Source organism: Lemur catta, chromosome 15 (assembly GCF_020740605.2).
Source record: "Lemur catta isolate mLemCat1 chromosome 15, mLemCat1.pri, whole genome shotgun sequence".
In the NCBI taxonomy this organism is placed as follows: Eukaryota; Metazoa; Chordata; class Mammalia; order Primates; family Lemuridae; genus Lemur; species Lemur catta.
This window is the reverse complement of record NC_059142.1, coordinates 3,667,050-3,688,893: the sequence shown is the minus strand read 5'-3', so window position 1 is coordinate 3,688,893 and position 21,844 is coordinate 3,667,050. Positions and strand designations below refer to the sequence as shown.

Genomic DNA, 21,844 nt, shown 5'->3' with positions numbered 1-21,844 from the left:
GATTCAAGAATTTGACCCAGAATAGAATTTTGACCCACTTCAGTGCTCATGACAAAATGACCCTCCTTCTATCTGAAAATTTCCTGTTTCAGTTTTATTTTAAGGCGGGGAATAAACAATCAAGAATTGTCCAGCTTGGAAAGAGGGCAGGGCCCTGCAGGGGGAGGAAAGGCTCACGCACGCTTTCCTGCGGCTTTGTTGCACACTCTTCTCTGAACCCTTCTGCAATCCTGCGTCCTGAGCCACATCAGATCACAAGAGTGGCCAGAAAGTGGCCAGGGCAAGACTGGGGGCAGGACTTGGATATTGCCTTCTACTTCAAGCCATGTTATGCTGTAACTGAAAAGAGTTGCTCTCAGTTTGATTTCAAATAAATGGAAAAATGCACAACCAATTAGCCCCCTTATGCAGGTGTTTTTCACACCCAAGGAGCAAGAGGGCAGAACCATGCTTTGATTAGGGTGTCTCCTAAGTGCAGGTCCTACATCACTTTCTAGAGACAGTGAAAAAGCTGTGAAATGAATTTAGTGTCTGAGGGATGCACACAACCCCGGAAGATCTTCCTCCAAAACAGAACATATACAATGATAGTTTTGCTGAGAAGCACAAGCTAGCCAGATCTGGGCTAAAACTTGTTGGCAAATACAAACCGGATTATCAAGGTACCACTTAAAGACCAGTGGCATCTTTGATCAGTTTCTAAAGATGAATTATCTTTTCCTCTTTTCATACATGTTTTCTCACACTATCAGGCAAGTTATCCCATATAATAATACAAAAATGTCCTTGGAAATATCACATCTAAACCATTTTGTCAATATATATATATACACACATATATATATATATATACACACACACACACACACATATATATATATATATATATATATATATATATATATATAGACAAAATGGTTTAGATAGATAGATAGATAGACATATCCCCACATATCCCTTGATGAAAGTATAACTCAAATACCAACTCTTTTCTGGCAGAAGCGTTCTGGTTTAGAAAGTTGAGGATAAGCTGAATATGTCATTATGTGATATTGCTATATATTTAACCAACTGCCCCTAAATTGCTATGTGGTTATCCAACTGTCTAATCATCATAAATGATCCCCAATACCTCTCTCACCTGAGAGATACGTGGAGACCATTCTGCACAGCAGCGACAATGCTGGTAACCCTTCTGTCAAGACCTGGCTAAAACAAGGGACAGCTGTACAAGTGTTAGGTTCAAGTATTCACAGGTAACATGGGGCCAGCTTCCCCAACCTGTCTTTACAAGGGCCACTCTTGGTTCTTGCTGTTTGGCTATTGACTACAGACCGTGTTGTCACTCTGAGATGTCATTCTGAGATAAACTAGGAATTCCAAGGAGACATTAAGCAGGGCGCCAGGGCTTCCCTCCCCATGCCAGGCTGCCTGTTATTCTTGGGTCTTCGTCTTTTCACCCTACTAAGGCTATGGGCCTATTGCCTAACACTGGCTGACTCTGAACCTAGCAGTACCTTGGTAGGTGCTGCTGGTAAGGGACACATCTGATGCCACTGGGTCTTGACACCTGGCATCCTTGGTTTGTGCTGGTGGCTCTGCTAGCCTATGGGATTCTTTGGTGTGTCGAAGCAGAACCCTCTGCCTGGAGAATGGAGCATGGTGTGCTCTCATGCAAATTAGAACTAGAGATCATCCTTATTTCTAAAGCAGCACCCAAGCAACTCAAACACGTGACCTGGGAAAGAGAGGGGCTAACATTTGCATACCCTTCAAGCTGGTTAATGAGGCAGGGAATGGGGAAGAAGAGGATGCTGGGCCATCCTTCAAAATCGAAAGCTAAAGCAAATGGCCCCTGGCGTTCTGACCCTAAAAGGATGTGGGTGTTCCAAAAAAGGAAGTGAGTGATTCCCCTACGTGCTGAGTGGAGGTGGGGAAAAACCCTAGCTCTGTGGTTGGAGTCATTCGAAATGACACCACATCTGCACGGCAGCTGCCACGTGAGGTCTGACCTTCAGAATACAGCACTGTTGAGGCAGCTCAGCGCTCCTACGAGGTACGTGGGCGGGAAGACAGGACGCTGGAGTATGAGACCCAAGACACAAAGAGGCAACAACTGGAGGACTCAGATGGCGATTGAAGACTGAATACCCGTAACAACCAAAATCTCAAGTTGTGCTTTTCTTCTTTTTAAATATAATAGGGAGGGGAGAAAAAAAAAAAAAAACAGAAGCACCATCAGTTGTGAAGAATAGAACAAAATACTAGAGTCCAACACTTTGGAATGTTAACAGATTATGACGCTAACTCTCTAAAGAGTGTGGCCAGGCAGCTTAGTGAATTAATTGCTTATGAATTAAAAATAAATTATTATAAAATAGATTTCTGTACATTTTACATACATATACTCTCTCTCAATACATAAGCCACATGGTAAGTTACTCGGCCCAGGCCGTTCAGTCCCAGCCGAAGTCGTGCCCGGTCATCTGGTAGAACTTGCGGTTGAACGGCCGGTAGAAGTCGCGCAGCCTGCGCACCACCTCGCCGTCGATGGCCGGGTGCGTCCGGCCCTTGGTCTTGCCCAGGCAGTGCGGCCGGCTGCTGCCCTCGGCCTTCTTCAGGCAGGGGAAGCCCTTGGTCTTGTTGAAGTAGAAGTGCTTGTCCGTGATGATCCTCTTGAGGCCCAGGAAGTCCTGCACGCGGCCCAGCTCGCCGGCCGGGTCGCTGATGAGCCGCTCGCCGCTCACGAAGAGCATCTGGCCGAGCGGGAAGTGGCGCAGCCAGTGCTCCAGGTGCTTGGCGTAGATGCCGATCTGGATGGCGCTCCACGACGTGTCGATGAGGCCGGCCGTCCTGTTCCTGAACGTCAGGCTCTCGAAGCTGGGGATGTCGGGCCGCTTGGACAGCGTCTGCGTGTAGTCCGAGATGGCTCTGGTCACCGGGTCCCGCACCACCACGATGAGCTTGGTGTCCTTGGACATGGCCGAGATGCGCGCGGGCGCCTCCCGCGTCACGAAGTAGCTGGGCGTCTTCTCCATGGTGATCTGCCCCTCCAGGGTCCTCGGCATCAGGTCCCTGGGAAGAGCAAACAGACCAGAGGGGGTCAGACGCTCGCGCCTTTTGGCCGCACCTCCCAAGGTCGACGCTTCTAATCCCGGCTCCCTCTTGCTCCTGCGAGCAGCCGCGGACACGTGCAAAATGGCAAGCAGGATGCTAGAGCTGAGCGGTGGGTTAACATCCCAGCTGCAGTTTGGAGGGGACGCCCTCCACCCGAGACTTGAAGGCACCTTCACGCAAGGCAGAAAGAGCAAGAGCGTTTCTCAAAGATCCTCCTGTGGGTGCCACTTCTCTTATTTCTCAGAGCATCCAGCTTTCAGACAGCCCCAAACATCTGATGTCAACACACAAAAGCCTTTGGCCTCCTGTGGCTTTCCTAAAAACTAGCCCTGGGGCCCCCAGAGGTTTCAATGTCCCTGAGACCTGGCACTAGGCTGCCTTTGCATACCAAGCCCGGGCAAATTTGCCATGATCACTGGAAGAAAAACATCTCCCTGGTCCAGCCAGGTTGTTCCAGCCTTATCACGCGGCCTTCACTCCAAAGTGTCACAAAGCACACAGTAGCCAAAAAATCAGGTGAAATCAGCTAAGTATAAACTAATACACACAGGCCATGAGGACATTCCCAAGACACAACTCTAGAAGCTTCCAAAAATACTTTAGATTCCATTAGGGAAAAAAAAATTGTACTCTATCTGTCACAGCATTAAGCAAAAGTATGTATACAATACTTTTACAACCTTCAGCAGATAAAGGCCATGATATTTGGACCAAAAAGCAGCTTTGTGGGGGAAAATCACAATCACACTGATTACACAAATCTGTGACATAAGACCTTGGTTATAAGAAATGAAGTCAAAAGGCACATGAATACAGCTGATATTATAAAACAAGTTGCAAATTTTATTTGTTATTACATAGATTCTGTCATATGGCTGTGCAATTGTTGCTATAAAACATTTGGTGGAGAGTCCTGAACCTAGACGTTAGGTGTCTATTGATGCTGCTAGTCCACTCTGTAGAGCATTTTTGAGTGACTTCGTAGGAAGGTGCTCTAGGAAAAAGAAACAGCATCAGCCAAGGCAAGCAAGGGGTGATGAGGGAGGCTTGGAGACAGGGAATGATGAAGCCCTTGGGTAGGGGAGGACTGCCCATGTTAGGAAGAAGCAGGACATAAAAACAGGTGCCCAAGCAAAAGAAAATGCCTGTGGGTTTAATGCTCTGCAACACTTCAGGAGATGGGAAATGGAAGGATGGAGAGAAAGAAGAGTGTTGCGTGAGATGTCCTCCTGGGGCTAGAGACTTTCAGATGATGGCAGAGACTGTATTGGTTGCATCCTCTGCCAAATAGCTAGCACCTGCCATGGTGCCTAGACTAGCAGGCATCCAATAGATACATGAATAGAGAAGTGGTCGAGCTGACTGGTAAGTTCTGCATGAAAATACTGAGGATTAAGAGTATGGGCTCTGGTCGGGCGCGGTGGCTCACGCCTGTAATCCTAGCACTCTGGGAGGCCAAGACGGGTGGATCGCTCGAGGTCAGGAGCTCGAGACCAGCCTGAGCAAGAGTGAGACCCCTGTCTCTACCAAAAATAGAAAGAAATGATTTGGACAGCTAACAACCTATATAGAAAAAATTAGCCGGGCGTGGTGGTGCATGCCTGTAGTCCCAGCTACTCGGGAGGCTGAGGCAGTAGGATCCCTTAAGCCCAGGAGTTTGAGGTTGCTGTGAGCTAGGCTGACGCCACGGCACTCACTCTAGCCCAGGCAACAAAGTGAGACTCTGTCTCAAAAAAAAAAAAAAAAGAATATGGGCTCTGGCCAGGCGCCATGGTTCATGCCTGTAACCCTAGCACTCTTGGGGGTTGAGGAAGGAGGATCACTTGAGCTCAGGAGATTAAGACCAGCTTCAGCAAACTTGAGACCCTATCTCTACAAAAAAATAGAAAGATCAGCTGGGCATAGTGGCTCACACCTGTATTCCCAGCTAGTCAGAAGGCTGAGGCAGGAGGATCACTTGAGCCCAGGAGCTGGGGTTGCAGTGAGCTATGATAATGCCCCTGCACTCTAGCCTACCTATAACAGTGCAAGACCCTGTCTCAAAAAAAAAAAAAAAAAAATAGTATGGGCTCTGGTGTAAATGGGCCTAGGTTCAAGTCCCTCTCTACATCCTATTAGCCGTGTGACCAGGAGGCAAGTTACTTAATCTCTCTGAACCTCATTATCCTAATATGTGAAGTGGAAATAATTCCACCTACCTTGTAGAATTGTTGTTGAAAATTAAATGAAGTTAGATCTGGCAATCTCACTACTGGGTATATAGCCAAAGGAATTGAAATCAGTATGTCAAAGAGATATCTGCACCCTCATGCTCATTTCAGCATTATTCATAATAGCCAAGATATGGAAGCAACCTAAGTGTCTATTAATGGATGAACAGATTTTTTTTAAATGTGGTATATATACACAATGGCTGTTTTCAAACAGCCTTTGAAGAGAAGGAAATCAGTCATTTGCACCATGGATGGAACTAGAGGACATTATGTTCAGTGAAAGAAGCCAGGCACAGAAAGACAAATACCGTCCATGATCGCACGCATATGTGGACTCTAAAAAAGAAGATCTCATAGAAACAGAGTAAAAAGGTAGTTATCAGAGACTGGAGCTGGGGGCGGGGGCGGGGGTGGGGGTAGGTGACAACAGATGCTGACCAAAGGGCACAAAGTTTCAAGGAGATTAGAGAAGTAAGTTTTAGTGATCTATTTCACGGCATGGTGACCACAGTTAATAATAATGCGTTGTCTATTTCAAAATTGTTACAAGAATAGATTTGTAACATTCTTACCACACAAAAAAGGATAAGTTGTTGAAGTGATGGATATGTTAAATTATTTGATTGAATCTTTTTGTAATATATATGTAGATCAAAATATCACACTGTACTCCATAAATATATGTAATTATTAGTCAATTAAGAATAAATTTTTTAAAAAGGAAACACATTAAGTGTGGTTTGTAAAGCTGACTCAGTTTAGCTTAATACTTAAGGATTGCCTGGGTTCAAATTCTGGCTTTCCCACTTAGAAGCTGTGTCACCTTGAATAACTTATTTAATTTTTCTGGGCTTCTTTTCCTCATGTGTAAAAATGAAGCTAACAATATCTACCTCATGGGAGTTTAATGCGGATTAAAGGAATTAATAATCATAATATGCTTAGAACATGCTGACATATAGTACAAACTTGACAAATATCACCTACTACTGTTATGATTATTAAATTGTTCAATACATACATGGTGGGACCAAAATGGAAGTATGTGTGTGTGTGTGCCAATGTGTATACATCAAAAGGAGATGTGTGAACTAATTGGATACTAAATTTTGACCACATATCTATAATCATCCATTAACTATGGGATAGAGATTTCTGACTGATTCCCATCTAGTCACGGGAATGAAAAAAAAGACAGTTTCCACATCATATTTGACAAAGTATTTACCTCTCTCTCAGTAGGACATCCTAAGCTACAAGACGTCCTAATCTACTGAGACCACAACTCCTCAATCGAGCACATTTGCAGAAATGACACAAACTATATACCACCGAGCCAGAACTGGCAGTTCCCTGGAGAGAGTGAGCTCCTTCTTGCAGGACACTGCCCACAGGGGGCCAGAAGAGCATCTTTCCCATAAGGAAGACTGCACCAGCAGCACTGGAGTCATCCCGGCTTAAACTAAAGCTGGATTGACCCACTTTGCCCATTAGCCACTTAGATTAATGTGGTAGTGTCATCAGGCTAATGTGATGGAGGATTAAAGAGAGTCTCAGCTCTCAACTTATTTTGCATTTGACTAAAAAGCAGGTCAAGTCAGATAAAGCCCAAGTATCTTTCCTTGTGCTAAACCATCTGCAACTGGATGATCTACAAGTGGTTAATATTCAGAAGCAAAGTGTTATCACAGCAACTGGAGGAAATCCAACCCTCCAAGTTCTTCAGGGTATTCGCAGAGGGCAGGGTTTAGGCTCTGTGCTCAGAGTCAGTCTCGTCCAGCATGGGCTTCGATGTCAGGCCACCAGGTTGGACTCAGCATCAACGTTTACTGAGGTGTGCGACCCTGGACACATCCCTTAACCTAACCATGCCACAGTTTCTCATCTCAACAATGAGACAGATGATGATGTCCCCCTCCTAGGGTTTTTAAAAGGACTGCAAAGCTAACTTCTGCACCCAGACTGGTACCTAGTTGGTGCTAGGAAGATGTTATCAATTGGCTTCTGTTGACAGGATCTTGGCAAAGATGTAAGGAAGCAAGGTTTGTGTACAGGGGACTTGTCACTCACTGAGTTCTACCCTGGGTGCAGGGTGGGGGGTGGGGGTGCGGGATTCCGGGAAGGGAGGGTGCAGCTCCTGGGAGGCAAGTGCAGGAATGCGGGATCCCTCTCAGCCTGCCTGGGGTCCACCACACCCCACTGCCTGCATTTCCTCACTGGCCTTAAAGAAGAGCCTGTTGGTAACTGAACAAAATGGCTAAACTGGCAATTGTGAATGAGAAACCACATAATAGAACTAGTAAAAAGGAAGGAGAGATTGGCCATAAATAAGGACTCCCTGAGCCACGGGCAGACTTGCTGTGCTTGACTGCCTGCTGGTCCCCTAAACCATGTGGGGTACCAGCTCTGGGGGACCCCTCTCTCCCCAGGACAGTCTGGTGTTTGTCCATGTGCTGGGCAGGATTCAAGGAGCCCCAGAACCTATTTTGATTACTGTCAAAATAGTGGAGCCAGAGGAACTAGTGCTGTGACAAACAGACTTCTCAGCCCTCTCCAGCAGAGGCACTGGGGCCACTGGCGGCTCAGTGTGCTGGCATGCAGACAAGGCGTGGCTGACAAGTGACATGCACAGCTGGGTTCTCCATCATTTGGGCAAATGCCTCCTGAGCCCTCTCCACAGGCTTCCAGGGGCACATCTGCAGTGGGCACTGGGCTCAGAGGAGCCTGGCATCTCCCCTGCACACCCCTGTGGATCCATCTGTTAAAGAAAAAGTTACTCAATGACACTTGTTAAATCACAGTAGGGAAGCCTTTATTCAGGACCATCCATCCTGATAGGCGTGGGGACACAGCAACGCGGTCTTGCAGTGGGAGGGGAGATTGGGCTCAACTCCAATCACAGTGTGGGCAAGTGGGAATTCATAGCCAAGGAGCAGGGCGGGGGTCAGTGGGTGGAAAATCCTAAGAGGAAACATCAAGGTGAGGCGGATTCTGGCCAAACCGACATAACAGGATTCTTGCTGAAGACAGGCCACCAGCCACCACCTGGGGGATGGTGGAGGATGAGGAGCCCGAGCAGAGATCCAGGGTGACCAGCTGTCCGGGGTGAGGGCTTCTGGCTACACTGGCCTAGCAGGGCTCTTTGCTAAGACTGGGTGTTACAAGGAAGGGCACAGACAGGCCTAGGAGAAGGTTCAAGAGTCTGATTAAAGTTTGTTCAAGCAGGGAATCTTTGTCACACCACAGGGGAACACAGCACAGCTTGAGAAGTGTGTGGAAAGCTCCTGGCATCCAACATCCCAGGTGGTGACAAGCAAGTCCCTTTTCCCCATTTGACTGCTCTTCCCCCACCCCCCACCAGGCCCTGGAGCAAAGTCCTTCCCATTGGCCTCCTGGGCCCACCCTCCTCTTCCTTTGCCCCCTCTCTGGTCACGCTTTCTTGCCCTCATGCTCAGAAACTCCCTGAGCTTAACAGTGGCTAAGAGAAGAAAGGATGAGGATGTGGCCTGTGGCCGAGGGCGAGACCCCCTCCCGTGGGCTCTGCACACCCCTCCCAGGACCCCCAGCCGCGACGCAGCCCCAGGCTGGCCCCCAGGGTGAGTGTGCTATGCGGGGACGCAGCTGCTCCTTGGAGAAGCCAGTTTCTGAAACAGAGTCATAGCTAATAATTATATGGTGCTTCCAGCTTGCGAAGAAACTTTCACATACATTATCTGATTTAATTCTTCACAACAAGCTTTTGAGGTAGGTATTATAGTCCTCAGTTTACTAAGGAAGAAAGCGAATCCACAGGAGAGAAGGTGACTCGCTGGAGCTGGGTCACCAGCCCACAGGTCAGAGGTGGGGCTTGGAGTGAGCTCTCCCGCATCGTCGGCCTCCATCACCACCATCCTCTCCCTCTCAGCCTTCTCTGCTTCTTCCTAATATGACTAAGGACATGTACAGCCACACACCTGTCCTCTCTTTAAATAGCTACCTGTATTTTTTTTCTCCCCTTCACAGATTAGGATCTTAATAGTAGGTATTTCAGTACGAATCAAATCACTGGTGATCGTAATTGTTCCAATGAGTCTGATTTCGAAACAATAAAGCTCTTTGGTTCACATACTCCCATTGTTAATTGCATTCTATGGGGCCTGGAAAATTACTACTCACAGCAACAGCTCCTCCCCTCTGGTGCCCCCAGCCAGGCCCCCTCCTCCCCTCTACCAGGTGGGCAGGAAGGGTCGCCTCTTGGAAAGCACAGACACCTGGCACACATCACTAAGAGATGCTTGTGAAGCCCATGGGGCTAGACAGCTTCTCTCCAGTTCAAGGTGACGAAAGACACAATGTTCTCAGCCCAACAGAAGTGTCCCTGAGAACACGCCTAGGAGATATTCACCTGGCGTGTGCGCCCAACAGTGAGTGCAGGGAGACAGAAAGTGTAAAAGAGACCATTTCTTAAATGAAACCCAAGGGGCTATGCAGGCTTGTCTGGAGACGACAAGCACAGTGAACTTCTAGCAACGCCAGGGGCCTCAAAGACCTGGGCCTCGGCAGGACTCTGAGAACCAGGCGGGTTTGGAGCGGGTATTTCAGGCTTTCAACTTGTTTGAACGTATTTACAAGAAAGTTATGTGCCACCTCTGTGAAAGTCGATTCCACCCCTCCCTGCACTTTAGAATCACCCAAGGATGCTTTTAACAAGTGTCAAATGCCTGGGCCCCCGGCCGAGACCTACTGAGTCAGGCCCTGGAGGGGTCCACCATGGGAATCTTTCAGAGGATCCTAATGTGTAACCAGAAATGGAAAACATTACTCTCTGGTACCTGTGGGCCTGGCACCTGTCATGCGCTTCGGTCATTCATTCGACTGATATTCCCGTGCACCTAGTGGAGAGACCATGTATGGTGGGGAACAGCAGGAACACAACATTGTGAACAGAACTAAAGGTTGTTCAGCTATTCCAAGATTTACTTTTTGAGTCAAGGCTAGAGAACTAGGGGTCACACTCCCAGCTGCCAGGAGACCACTTCCCAAAGTGCGTGAGGGCTTATGCCCTGGTGGTCTCCACGTTGCAGAGAAAAGAACAAATAAAATACAACTGGGCTTAAAGCAAAGATATTTGTTGCCCCTAAAGGCACACACACCCACAAACCCCTCTGACAGTTATCAAATACAAATCAGACTACCAGTAAAACCAAGTGAGGCAAACTAAAGGAAACTAGAAGAAAGATAAGCCCATCTATTAACACTGGCAAGATAAAGCTAACAGATGCATCTAATTCCTTCATCATCAGAAGTTAGATACTATCACCCTAAGCAGAAGAAAGAAAAACAAACAGGTTTTGTTTAATACAAATGCTAGTATTAGATTATCTCATTTATGCTTTTGTAAATGTTTGTGGCTCAAAGTGAAGCTAAGTTTTCTTTTAAAAGGAAAAAAAAAAATCCCATGAAACTAGGATGAATGAATCCCAAAAATGATCCCCAGGCCGTTTTCCTCTTTTCTAGTCTCAAGGCAGGGTGGGTGAGGAAGATGGCGAGAATTATGCTTGAGGATTTCGAATCTCCAGCCTCAGTGGGAGCCGGCCCTGCCTGCGCCTCTGCTCTCCACGCTCAGAGGTCAGCTGAGGGGAGCCGGCCCAGCGGCTGTCCTAGGGCTCCGGAGAAACAGTTTACCACGGAACATTCCAGGTCTTACTGGGACTCTTAAATGCTGCTGCTAGAAGCAGACTATTAAAAACAAACCTTCAAGCCTAAAGGAGTAGGAAATGAGAATGACCCAGAGAAGTTCTAAAAAGCCCTATAATTCTGATGTTATCCAGGACCCAATGTTTCCCTGATTCCTTTTTCTGCTTCTTCCTTTCCTGGGGTGATACCACTACTGCCATAGTCCAGCAACTGACTCATTGTTTGAACTGGTAAATTACACAACAATAAAAAGGAAGATTATTGAAATGGGCGTAACCTAATTCACTATAGTCAAACAGATGTTGGGACATTTATGCAAAACAGATGATGGAAGTTAATGCACTTCAGAGCGGAGAACAAGCTGTGGCCCACATTGAGCTGGGACAGGCCCAGTCTCCCAAGCCAACTGAGGAAAATTGGAAAGAGCAAGGGAAACATTTGGCCCCTCCCCTTCTCCCATTCCACGGGGAAAATGACTTCCTTGCTTAGTTGCAGAAATACCCCACATTTTCTGAACCCCACAGATTTTATTCCTTCTTTTAAAAAATTGACTTGTTAACTTAGGCATACTAAAAATCATTCCTGGTGTCCGGTTCTAAGAATTTTGACAGGAGCATAAAATTATGTAGCCACCACTGCCATCAAGATACAGAACAATTCTACCATCCACCCAAATTCCCTCATTCTGCCCCTTCTGATGAAGATTTTACAAGTTCTCTTTAAAAGGGCCAAGATTGCCCAAATCCTTGTTTTGACACTGTTTGGGGGAAAATATTGATTAAAATGAGAAAATGGTCAGTGAGGACCTAGAAATTTTGATATAACAGATATATTTACTGTTGCTTAAAAAAAAAAAAAAGAGAAGTCACTTTTGTGAATGTCTCTGGCCCTCACTGGCATGTCCCCCTGGCCACCTTCCAGACTTTCTGGGCCTCAGCTTCCTCATCTGTAAAACCAGCCCTGCAGAGGAGGCTGTAGAGGCTCTGCCTGGTCTGATAAATTATTCCGACAACAATCCCTAGAGCACGGGCCAGGAAATTGTGATGCTGCATCAGCTTTAGCTTTTCCACGAAGCCCAGGTTTAATTGAGATTTCAATTTTTAAAAAAATGGCAGCAAAGAGAACTCTGTACCAACAGAAGAATCAAGATTTCTAGGAGGGTTTTGTCTCCCTGCTCCCCACTCCAAAACAAAACTTGTTTGTAGCATCTGCACAGTCACAAGTCTGTTTAGGAAATAAGGATGCCCCTAAGAAGGGTACAACCAATAGAGAGTGCTGTTTTTGAGTACTTGATAAACTCATAAACATCAGCAGCTAAATTCAAAAACACTGGGATTCTGGGGGAAGGAGGGATGAACAGGCAGGGCAGAGGGTTTAGGGCAATGAACTAGTCTGTAGGATGCTACAGTGGTGGGCACCGGTCAGCATACATTTGCCCAGACACATAGAACGTACACCACCACCACCAGTGAGCCCTCGGGTACACCGTGCACTCGGGGTGACAATGATGTGTCAATGCAGGTTCATGATTGTAACAAAGTGCCACTCTGGCCTGGGATGTTGACAGTGGGGAAGGCAGTGAGTGTGTGGGGGGCGGGGATATATAGGAAATCTCTGTCCTTTCCCCTCAATCTTCCTGTGAATCTAAAACTGCTCTAAAAAATAAAGTCCATTTTAAAAAATGAAAAAACACCGAGACCCGGCAAAGCTGCTCTTCCCGTTCAAACTCTACCCAAGCTCCCCTGAACTTTTCAACTAGGCCTTGACTTTTAGACTTCTGTTTGTCTCTGCATTGTCCAACTTTAGCAAGAATCCTGCTAAGTTGGCTTAGCTAGAATTCCTTTTCCTCCATAACTGATGGCCCTACATATCTCAGGGTTCTTTCTGGTCACCGGGGCCTGCCTTCAGCAAGAATCCTGTTAGGTCACTTTACCCCTCAGGTTTCCTCTTAGGAATTTTCCGTGCACTGACACCCCCTCCGCAAGCTCCTTGGGTAGAAATCCCCGCTCACCCATGCTGTATTAGGAATTGAGTGCAGTTCTATACTGAGGTCTCTGTTCCCCAGAAAAGAAGAAAACCCCCCTACCCAAGCAAAACAGAGATTTGTCAGAGTTAGTATATCTTAACCTAAAACATAAAGGGAAAAAAGGCCTTATTTTATGAAAGGATGGGAACCCTGACTGCTCTGCGCCCTGCCACCCGCATCGTGCGGAGTGCAGGGGCGGCCCACGCCCCCCTCCCCGGCGGGGAAGCCTCAGCTCCGTCCTGTCCACCCCCTGGGAAGGAAGTGCGAGAATAAGGACAATCGGGGACCCAAGAACTGGCGCGATGGAAGCTGGGGGCTTTATTTCAGGCTCGGCGCTCTCGGGACCAGCTGCCTCAGTCTCCCCTCCCAGGGAGATGGACGAAACCCTCGGCTGGCCAGCCTGACAGAGCAGGGAGCGCTGCGACTTTCGGGCCACTGGAGGGGCGGGGGAGGACGCTTTGCAGCAGCAAACTTCTAAGCTGCCAGGCAAGTCCTAGAGGTGGAAGAAGCTGGCAGGTTTGGGGGTGGGCATTTGGTACTCCAAAAGCCACCGCAGTAAAGCACTTTCAAAAGAAAATCCAGGGAGAAGAGAAAGAGTGGGCTCCGCCAATCACAGGATTTTCTGTAGTAACAAGCTGGGACTAAACTATTATTTTCTCTGAAGGCCGATCTACCAGTCTAAATATTCATCCAAAAAACCTCCCTGGGGTCTTTCCACCTCATGACCTTGTAAATCACAGGGGACCTCTGGGTACAAAAGACAAAAGCATTCTCTCTTCTCCATTTTCTTCTCCTACGGAAAGATTAGACACCCAGCCAGGGATGAGAGGAGGAAGTTTTCCTAGGACACTTAACACAGTCTTGGGGACAATGGCACAGGAGAGCTGTAACTTGAACTGTAAGCTGTAACTCAGGGAAGTTTCCTCTTTAAAGGGGCTCTCTTCCTACGGAGTTTAGTCTGGCGGAGGCTGCGGTGAAGACGTGTACCAGCTCAGACACTCCTTATCTGGAACCTCCTTCCTCTCCCAGGAAGCCTCAAAGCCCACCAGTTCGGAGCTGCCTTCAAAGGGCCACATCTCCATAAATAATTATCTCCATTTGGGGGGAAACTGTTTGCATATCAAAGAACTCCTTTGGGAGGGTTTAAAATAATTTAAAATAAAATTGCAAATACTTTGTTGCTGTCCATTTCAGAGTTCTCAGCTAAATCCATGGAGCTACCAGAAGTGATGTCATTATTCATTAAAAAGTTTACTGGGTCTTTTTTCTTCCTTTCTTTCTTTCTTTTCTTTTTTTTAAGGTAATGGGGAGGAAAGAAGAAAAATAACAAAGGATGGACTCCCTAGCCCTCCGCCTTGTCCTTTCTCCACTCCCAGCCCCCACCCCCATCCCAAGGATTTGGGCTCCATTGTCCTGGAATTTCAATACTGCTCAGAAAATGAAAAGCCCCTGAATGCCATAAGGGGGTGGGGTGCAAAAGAGCATCTCCCTGCTCTGGGTCAACTCAAGATCCCTTTCATTTGGGCTGAATCCTCGGTTATAGGCCCTGCTTCACAAAGGCCACGAGTTCCTGTTCCTGGAAGGGGCTGGGGGTGGGCGGTGGAGGGAGGGTTTCATTAAAAGCTAATAGTCTTTTGTCTACCAGCTCTCTGGGGCATTGCTCCTGTTTATGGGACCTCACTGTGTGCTGGGACAAATCATGTGAAATTTGGAGTGATCCTGTTTCCTGTTTCTTGAGGGGAAAAAAAAATCCAACATTTACAAAAACAATCATTAGAAAGAAAAAAGAGATTTCTGGGAAGTAGACTTTTTAGAAAGTAAAATCAGCCCTGCCAATGGGCAGAGGCGGGGCAGAGCTGAGTACCCAGAAGTAAGGGGAGGGGGGCTCCAGGGTCCAACCGCGGCCGAAGTGCTCTGCCCTTTCCTGCTTGGACAGAGTCCTCTCTGCTCACACTGAGCTGCCGTTTTTGTCGTGATGAGTTCTGGCTTCCCCCTCTGCAATACACTTCTTTTCTCTGGGGCAGCGGGAACCCCAGCCCTATGTGGGTTATTTCCCTGGCAACAAAGGGCCAGTCCTCCAGTGGGAAGTTTGCTTTTTCACATGCTCCCAGCTCCCTGCTTCATCCGAAGAAAAGCAGCCTTCCCTTGGGCCCTTGGTAACACGGTGTAAATGTCTGTAAACGGGCTTTCGCCCAGGAGCTTCTGAGACACTGGGCAATGCCAGTCGACACAGAGTTGATGACAATCACTAACCCCCCATCCCCGCGCGCGCGCACACACACACACACACACACACACACACACACGCCCAAACCAGGAGAGAACAAACAGGACGAGGGGAGGGGCTTCCCACACCGAGAGTGAAGGCAGAGTGGGCACAAGGAACCCTGCGTTCCGGGTCCTGCCCTGCCACAGACAAGAGGTGGACAGGGTAAGATCTTGGAGGAGGCACTTGAAGCTTTGGGCTCAGCTCTCCATGTATAAGAATTACTGCATTGGTTTAAAAGAGTGTTCCTCAGCTCTAAAATTCTGTTAGATGACCTTTATAGTCACCATCTCTCCCACTCCCTCCCCCGATTCCACCTTTCCCTATAGCCAGCAGTAGCTTGGCACAAGTTGGCAGAGGTTAGGTAGAGCCTCCATAAATAGTTGGCGATTGAACATGTACAAAACACACAGGGGTGGGGGGGCATCAGTACAGACCACCCCCAGGAGGTGTCATTCAGATGCAGCTCAATGTCAAAAGTACCCTAAAACGAGAACACCTACTTGTTAAACAGCCTGGTAGTAGAAAGAAAAGTGGAGTTCAAAGTCAGGCTGTGTGGCCTTGGGAAAGCTGCACAACATCTCTGTGCTGTCCTTCCTCATCTGTAAAATGGTTAACATTTGTTTTTTCGAAAATCAAATGCAGTCTGCAGGTGAATAGGCTCTGAAAGCAGCAAAGTCCTACCTAAGGGTAAGGTGGGATGAATCCCACTCACATCCCCTCTAGATCTCTGCGGGCATATGGCTCTAGATGAGAGAAATGCTGTTAAGGAAAAATAGACATTAAATCTGGTTTTAAATTCAAAGTCTCATACAAAAACAAACATTTGAAAGGGTTTTGATTTCCCATACTTCTTCACTTGTGCTATGAAGGATCCCATTCTTGTGCCCTCCTTCTTAATTCCCCTGTAGGATGTTGGAGGAAAAGGAAAACTGAACTCTCCTTCTTGGGCTGACATCACTGAACAAATAGGACGACCATGCAAAGAGGAATGGGAAATGGGGCAGCTTTTAATACAAGCACAACCTGCTTTGGAGGATCCTTTCTTTCCCTTTTTTTTTTTTTTTTTTTTTTTTTTGAGACAGAGTCTCGATCTTTTGCCCGGGCTAGAGTGCTGTGGCATCAGCCTAGCTCACAGCAACCTCAAACTCCTGGGCTTAAGCGATCCTACTGCCTCAGCCTCCTGAGTAGCTGGGACTACAGGCATGCGCCACCATGCTCAGCTGATTTTTTCTATATATTTTTAGTTGGCCAGATAATTTCTTTCTATTTTTTAGTAGAGACGGGGTCTCGCTCTTGCTCAGGCTGGTCTCGAACTCTTGACCTTGAGCAATCCTCCCGCCTCGGCCTCCCAGAGTGCTAGGATTACAGGTGTGAGCCACCACACCCAGCCTCTTTCCCTTTTTTTAATATGGCAGAGAATGAGGTTGGCAAGGAGTGAAATGGCCACAGTTGAGGGGCAGGGTCCATCTGAGGCTTGTGAAAAGCAACAACCCAACCATTGAGAAGACTTGATATAATCCGTTACCTTCCACGCCTCCTCATTGTGGGGCCAGTAGGAGTTTGGGATGAGAGAAATCCCAGTCTTGACTTAAGTCCGAGATAAGGGACCTGAGCAACTCTGGGCTTCCCTTGTGCTCAACCAGCAGACCCATTTCATGGTAACCAACTGAAAACAGTATAAAGTAAATTAGATCAATAAATATCTTAAGACATAAACTTGAGTTAAACTAAAATGAAGGGAAATTAGTGCAAATAAACTTCCCTTATCATGGGCTATAAATAGTTCCTGAACATTCTAGAGAAGAGAAGCACTTTTCTAAGCAGAGAGAACACCCCAAGGAGTGAGTGTAAAACTCAGAGACAGCTGCTGACAAAGAAAGAGCTGCTGTTTCTTACCTTGCACTCCTTCCTGTCACCAGAACTTACTTATTCGTGGTTGGTTTTTTTCATGTGCTTGAAGCTGACCAAGACATGTCTCAAGAAACAAAGTGACATGGCAGTGCCAATGGAAACTCTAACTGGACACTGAGCAATTAAAGTCCCCCCTTCTCCAGTCTTTTTGGAATGTTCATCTTGTGAAGTTTGCTTTCCAGAGTCTACTTTCAGCAGGAGAAAAGTCAATCCAACCTCCGCAAATTCTCATCTTTTCACTGTCCTGGTGCACCATTTATTCTAAAAGCTCAATAGGTCTGCAACAGATGACTACACACAGTCCAGCTCGCCTTGTGTAGTGCACGTCCAAAGGCACGAAAGAGGGAAAATGTTGAAGGCTGGAGCTATGCACAAATGTTCTGCATTATTGAGCGGGTTCCATCATTATTTGCTACTTTCTAGGAGAATTTTGTGGTAGGTGATGTTGCCTGACTGGTGAGTCTTAAAATAAAATTTCCAGCTCTTCTAGGCTTTAGACAAAGTGTCCATCCCTGTCGCCCACTTCCCACCCCCAGGGGAACAAAACTGTAAGCAGTAAGGAGATGAAATAACTAAATGGTTAGTGAGAGAGCAGCTAGTGATTACAAATGAGATTAGCCTTTACCCTGCATTGGCCCAGTGAAAAACCAACCCTGTGACTATTTTTAAGCCTAATGACTATTTCTAAGAACAACAAGTTTGCTTGAATCTTATTGCCTTCCGTGTTTTGTCTTGTGTTTATTTGGACTGTAAGTTACAAAGATTTTATCTTCAAAAAAAAAAAAAATACAAAAAACAACCCAGCAAAACATCAGGCATAGGAAGCACTTGAAAATATTTATCTAATAAATAAATAAATGAATCAAGGAAAGGAATCAACTAGCAAGGCTTAAATTAATGACTGAAGGTCACAGTGCAAATATATCAAGAGATTCGGGGACAGCCTGGAATAATAAATTACCTTGTAGGGCCAGGTTTGAAAGTGGTGATGATCTCAGTAACCCAACGCCCAAACATGATACATTTCTGTATCATCACACACATTACACTGAGTGGCATCATTACATTAGGAGGCCATGCACATAACGAAGGTCTTGCACTTGAATGCTAAGCAAAAGCAAAGAGCCAGTGTGATGTAGGATCAGAGTTCCTTATTTTACACAAGCAAACTGTGAGCACATCTCACCGCTGAACTCCGGAAACTTTACCTCTAGTGGCTGCGGTAATAAGCTTTCTCCGTTCAAACTAATAAATGGTTACAGTTAATAACAATAAGAAAAGATGGTTCTAATCAGCATATTTATAGTAATTACTATTTTACTTATTATTCTGCTTTAATTATTATTAAAAACAGTTTGCACTCCTAGGCATCCATCAAGTGATGGTGGGTTGAGATACCCCAGATGTCTCCTACGTAGCAGCAAAAGGCTAGACTAGAATTGAAATTCAGGATTTATCATGGATGATGGAGTCAGTGATACGGCCATTAGGTGTTGTTTAGGGGGATGACTCTTGCCCTCCAAGGACTTACCATTCATTGTGAGAGAAATTCCACACACAGGAGGTTTACCAATAGACACTGTATAACCGGCTCAACATGAGAAATGTGGAAAAGAAGCACCTAGAAGTTGTGTCCCTTGGGACAACTGAAGCTTCCTTGGGCTTATCCCAAGGATAGGTGGGCATGAAGAAGTCAGGAACAAAGACACCTGTCTACATTTAGGGACGTGAACAAAGCCTGCTCCGTGAGATAGAGACAGGCCCATTCAGCCTGGACTGAAGATTTTTTTGTTTGTTTTTGAGAAATAAGGTTAGAAGGATTGAAACACAGGCTGGGGTTGCTCTCGTCCACCCTGCCCATCCTCCACCCACTGCTTCCACAGTCATCTCTCCCAAAGTCAAATCTGGAAACCTTCCCAGCTGCTCAGGGGTGACCATGACCTTCAAACTCCCTCGCAGGGCACATGTGAATTCACTCCACATGGATTCTAAGTCCCTCCCTGGCCTCCTCCCCACTTCTCTCAGCTCTGCTTCATCCCAGCAATGATAAAGGACCTGCGGTTCCTCCGATGGGTCATGAGATTTCTTGCCCTCCTTGGACATCCCTTCTAGAATATTCTTTCTGGCCCTTCTCTTTCTAATAAGTTTCCATGCAGTCCTTGTTCCTTTCTCGTAACCACCACTCTTTCCACTTTCTCCCTGAAAACACACACACACAGAGTTATAACTTTTACCCGTCTGCTGTGACAGTCCTCCAGAGGTTTGAGGACTGGCTTGTGCCTTGTTTGTACTGTGGAGAACACAAATGGTTGTTAGATGAATGAAGGGTAAATGAATAAGTGAACAAATGCTGGGCAGAATTTGGGTCTGACCTCAGAGGCGATGAGAGGCCACATCAAAGGTAGGAGGTGAATGGCATGAAAATGTTGTGTTAGGAGTGGGGACGCAGTGCCTAACAGCAGGGTATTTTGAGCAGATTTTGGGCTTTTTAGCTAATTATAAACTCCACAAGCCCGCTGAAGATCGATATAAAAAACTACAAAGAAATTTGGAACAAGCAAAGAGATTCCTGGTGTTTCCAGGGGAAAACTTGCACTGTTTGGAGCAATACCTTTCTGGTTATCTGACTCCAGCCTTTTATTGCCTTTGAGATATTTCGCAACTCTGAAAATTATAGATAGCAATAGAGCAATGCAATATAATTCCTGACCATAGACATGCAAACAAATTCTTTCTGTTGGGGGTTCTATGGACTTCCCTCTCCACCGCTATCCCATGGGTAAAGTCTGTTTCTCAGCTGCTTGTAAATTTAAGTCAACATCCCTTTATTCCAAGTAAACTTGAATTCTGTTGACGTCTCCTCGAATCAAAGGTAATATTTGCCTGGTTCCTTCATCAATAATGAATGAAATAAAATCCTTAACATGGTCATTGTATGAGAGTCAAGATTTTACCTTTTTAAAGAAAATTATCATTTTTTTAAGAAAAGGCTGGACTGACCATGTGCTTCTTCCCAGTGCTCGATCTGTGCCGGTGGCCTTTGCCCAATGGCGTCCTCTGCATACAACCCTGAGCTTATTACTGAGAACAGTCACGGCTGCTTCTGAGCAAACAGCCTGTTGTGACTTGTGTAACCGAGGTTTGCCTTTCCATGAAGGATCACGTCCACAGCCACTTGAGAGACATTTCTTAGGCCAATTCCCAGCTCCATTTTAGAACCCCACTATTGGTTTTCTTCTTTATTCTCATATTTTAATGTTTCTCTGCTCTTTATGTATCATCTTTAAAAACCACCTGAAGTACTTTTTCAGCAAGGTAGATAAAAATAAACTATGTAGACTCGAATGGGGAGGCGATGGCAGGAATGACGAAGAAGGGGCAGCTAATCCCAAACATTTTGAAGGAAGAAAAAAAGTAAAAGCTGGGGACAGGTTAGACAGGGGGAAAGAAGTAGGGGCGAGGCGCAGGCTTGACTTTTAAACAATGTCCACTGACTGAGGGCAGGAACCTGTGTTCTGAATTCACCCACAAAGGGGCAGCACTCCAGGAAGTTTTGGGGCCTGGAAGTAGCAGCAGAATTTAGGTCCCCTCCAGGAAATGTTAGAAACAAATGAGGACTCAGGTTCTTGTGTCCATGTGTAAAAACAGATAGAAATTGAGGGAAGACAAGTAGAGCCCCTGCTTCCAGGCTAGAAAAGGGTCCCTGGGTCCAGAAAGGCCAGCTCTGTGCAGATGGGTCAGCCTGGGGTGGGCACAGAACCAGCAGGAGAACAATTACTGCCTCGCTCTGAAGTGCTCAGTGGTGTTCTCCATTTGCTGACAAAACCGAATAAAGAACTTTTAAGCTGCTACTTTGCAAATGAATCCACATCCAAGTCCCTGGGCTGGGGACACAGGGCACTAAGCCCATAAGCAAACATCACCTAAAGGGGAGAACACGAGATGTGCTCTGCATTGTCCCATTAGCACGTTTTGGAAATTAGTCAAGCTCAAACCTCTCCAAAGACAATGTTTTCTCCCTGGGTTTGCTAAATGCACAGAGATTCACTTGTCACTTGGAGGCAGACAGGATGGCCTGGTAACGAACTGAGGAATGGACTCAGCTGACTCTGTGAAGAGGCCCTGCAGCTGGTGCAGTGATCAGCCTCCTCACACGGACCATGAAGACAGCACAATGCATCCAGAATTCAGAGAACTTTCTTTATGAGACAAATATCCAAATATCCTTGGGCATTTATGAGACAAATGTCCAGGGAAGGACCCCCTTTTTTGGGCCCTCCTTCTTCTGAAGATAGATGGTTCTCTGCTTGTTTAGAACAGAAGTGGGGCTTGTTAAATATCAAAATAGAATGCTACCCTTGCTGACTGCAAAAATGGTATGCAAATCCCACAGCGCAGTATCCCTGAAGCAGAGCTCTTCAGCTTTTAGGAGTTGCAGAGAATCTGAGAAGAGGGATGGACCCTCTGGGCAGCAAAATGCAGATACATAACATATACAGACCTCAGTTCTCAACTTCAGGGGACTCACAGACCCCAGGCCCATCTGTGGGCCCAGGTTAAGTGCCCCTGACATGGCCCAACAGCTGTCCCCCAGCCACTGGTCAAATGCCTGGTTGACATTGTCTGTGTTAG

The 21,844-nt window shown here is 46.5% G+C and overlaps 1 protein-coding gene across 1 annotated transcript in view; it reads right to left on the bottom strand.

The window, feature by feature from the left end:
* Positions 1 to 927: 927 nt before the first annotated feature.
* The window catches only part of HS3ST3B1 (heparan sulfate-glucosamine 3-sulfotransferase 3B1), a 40,812-nt gene continuing 19,895 nt past the window's right edge, over positions 928 to 21,844 (bottom strand). The window contains exon 2 of the mRNA XM_045525174.1: positions 928 to 3,075. Within this exon, the coding sequence (XP_045381130.1) occupies positions 2,457 to 3,075 (619 nt within the window). The 3' untranslated portion in view covers positions 928 to 2,456. The remainder of the gene's footprint in view (positions 3,076 to 21,844) is intronic.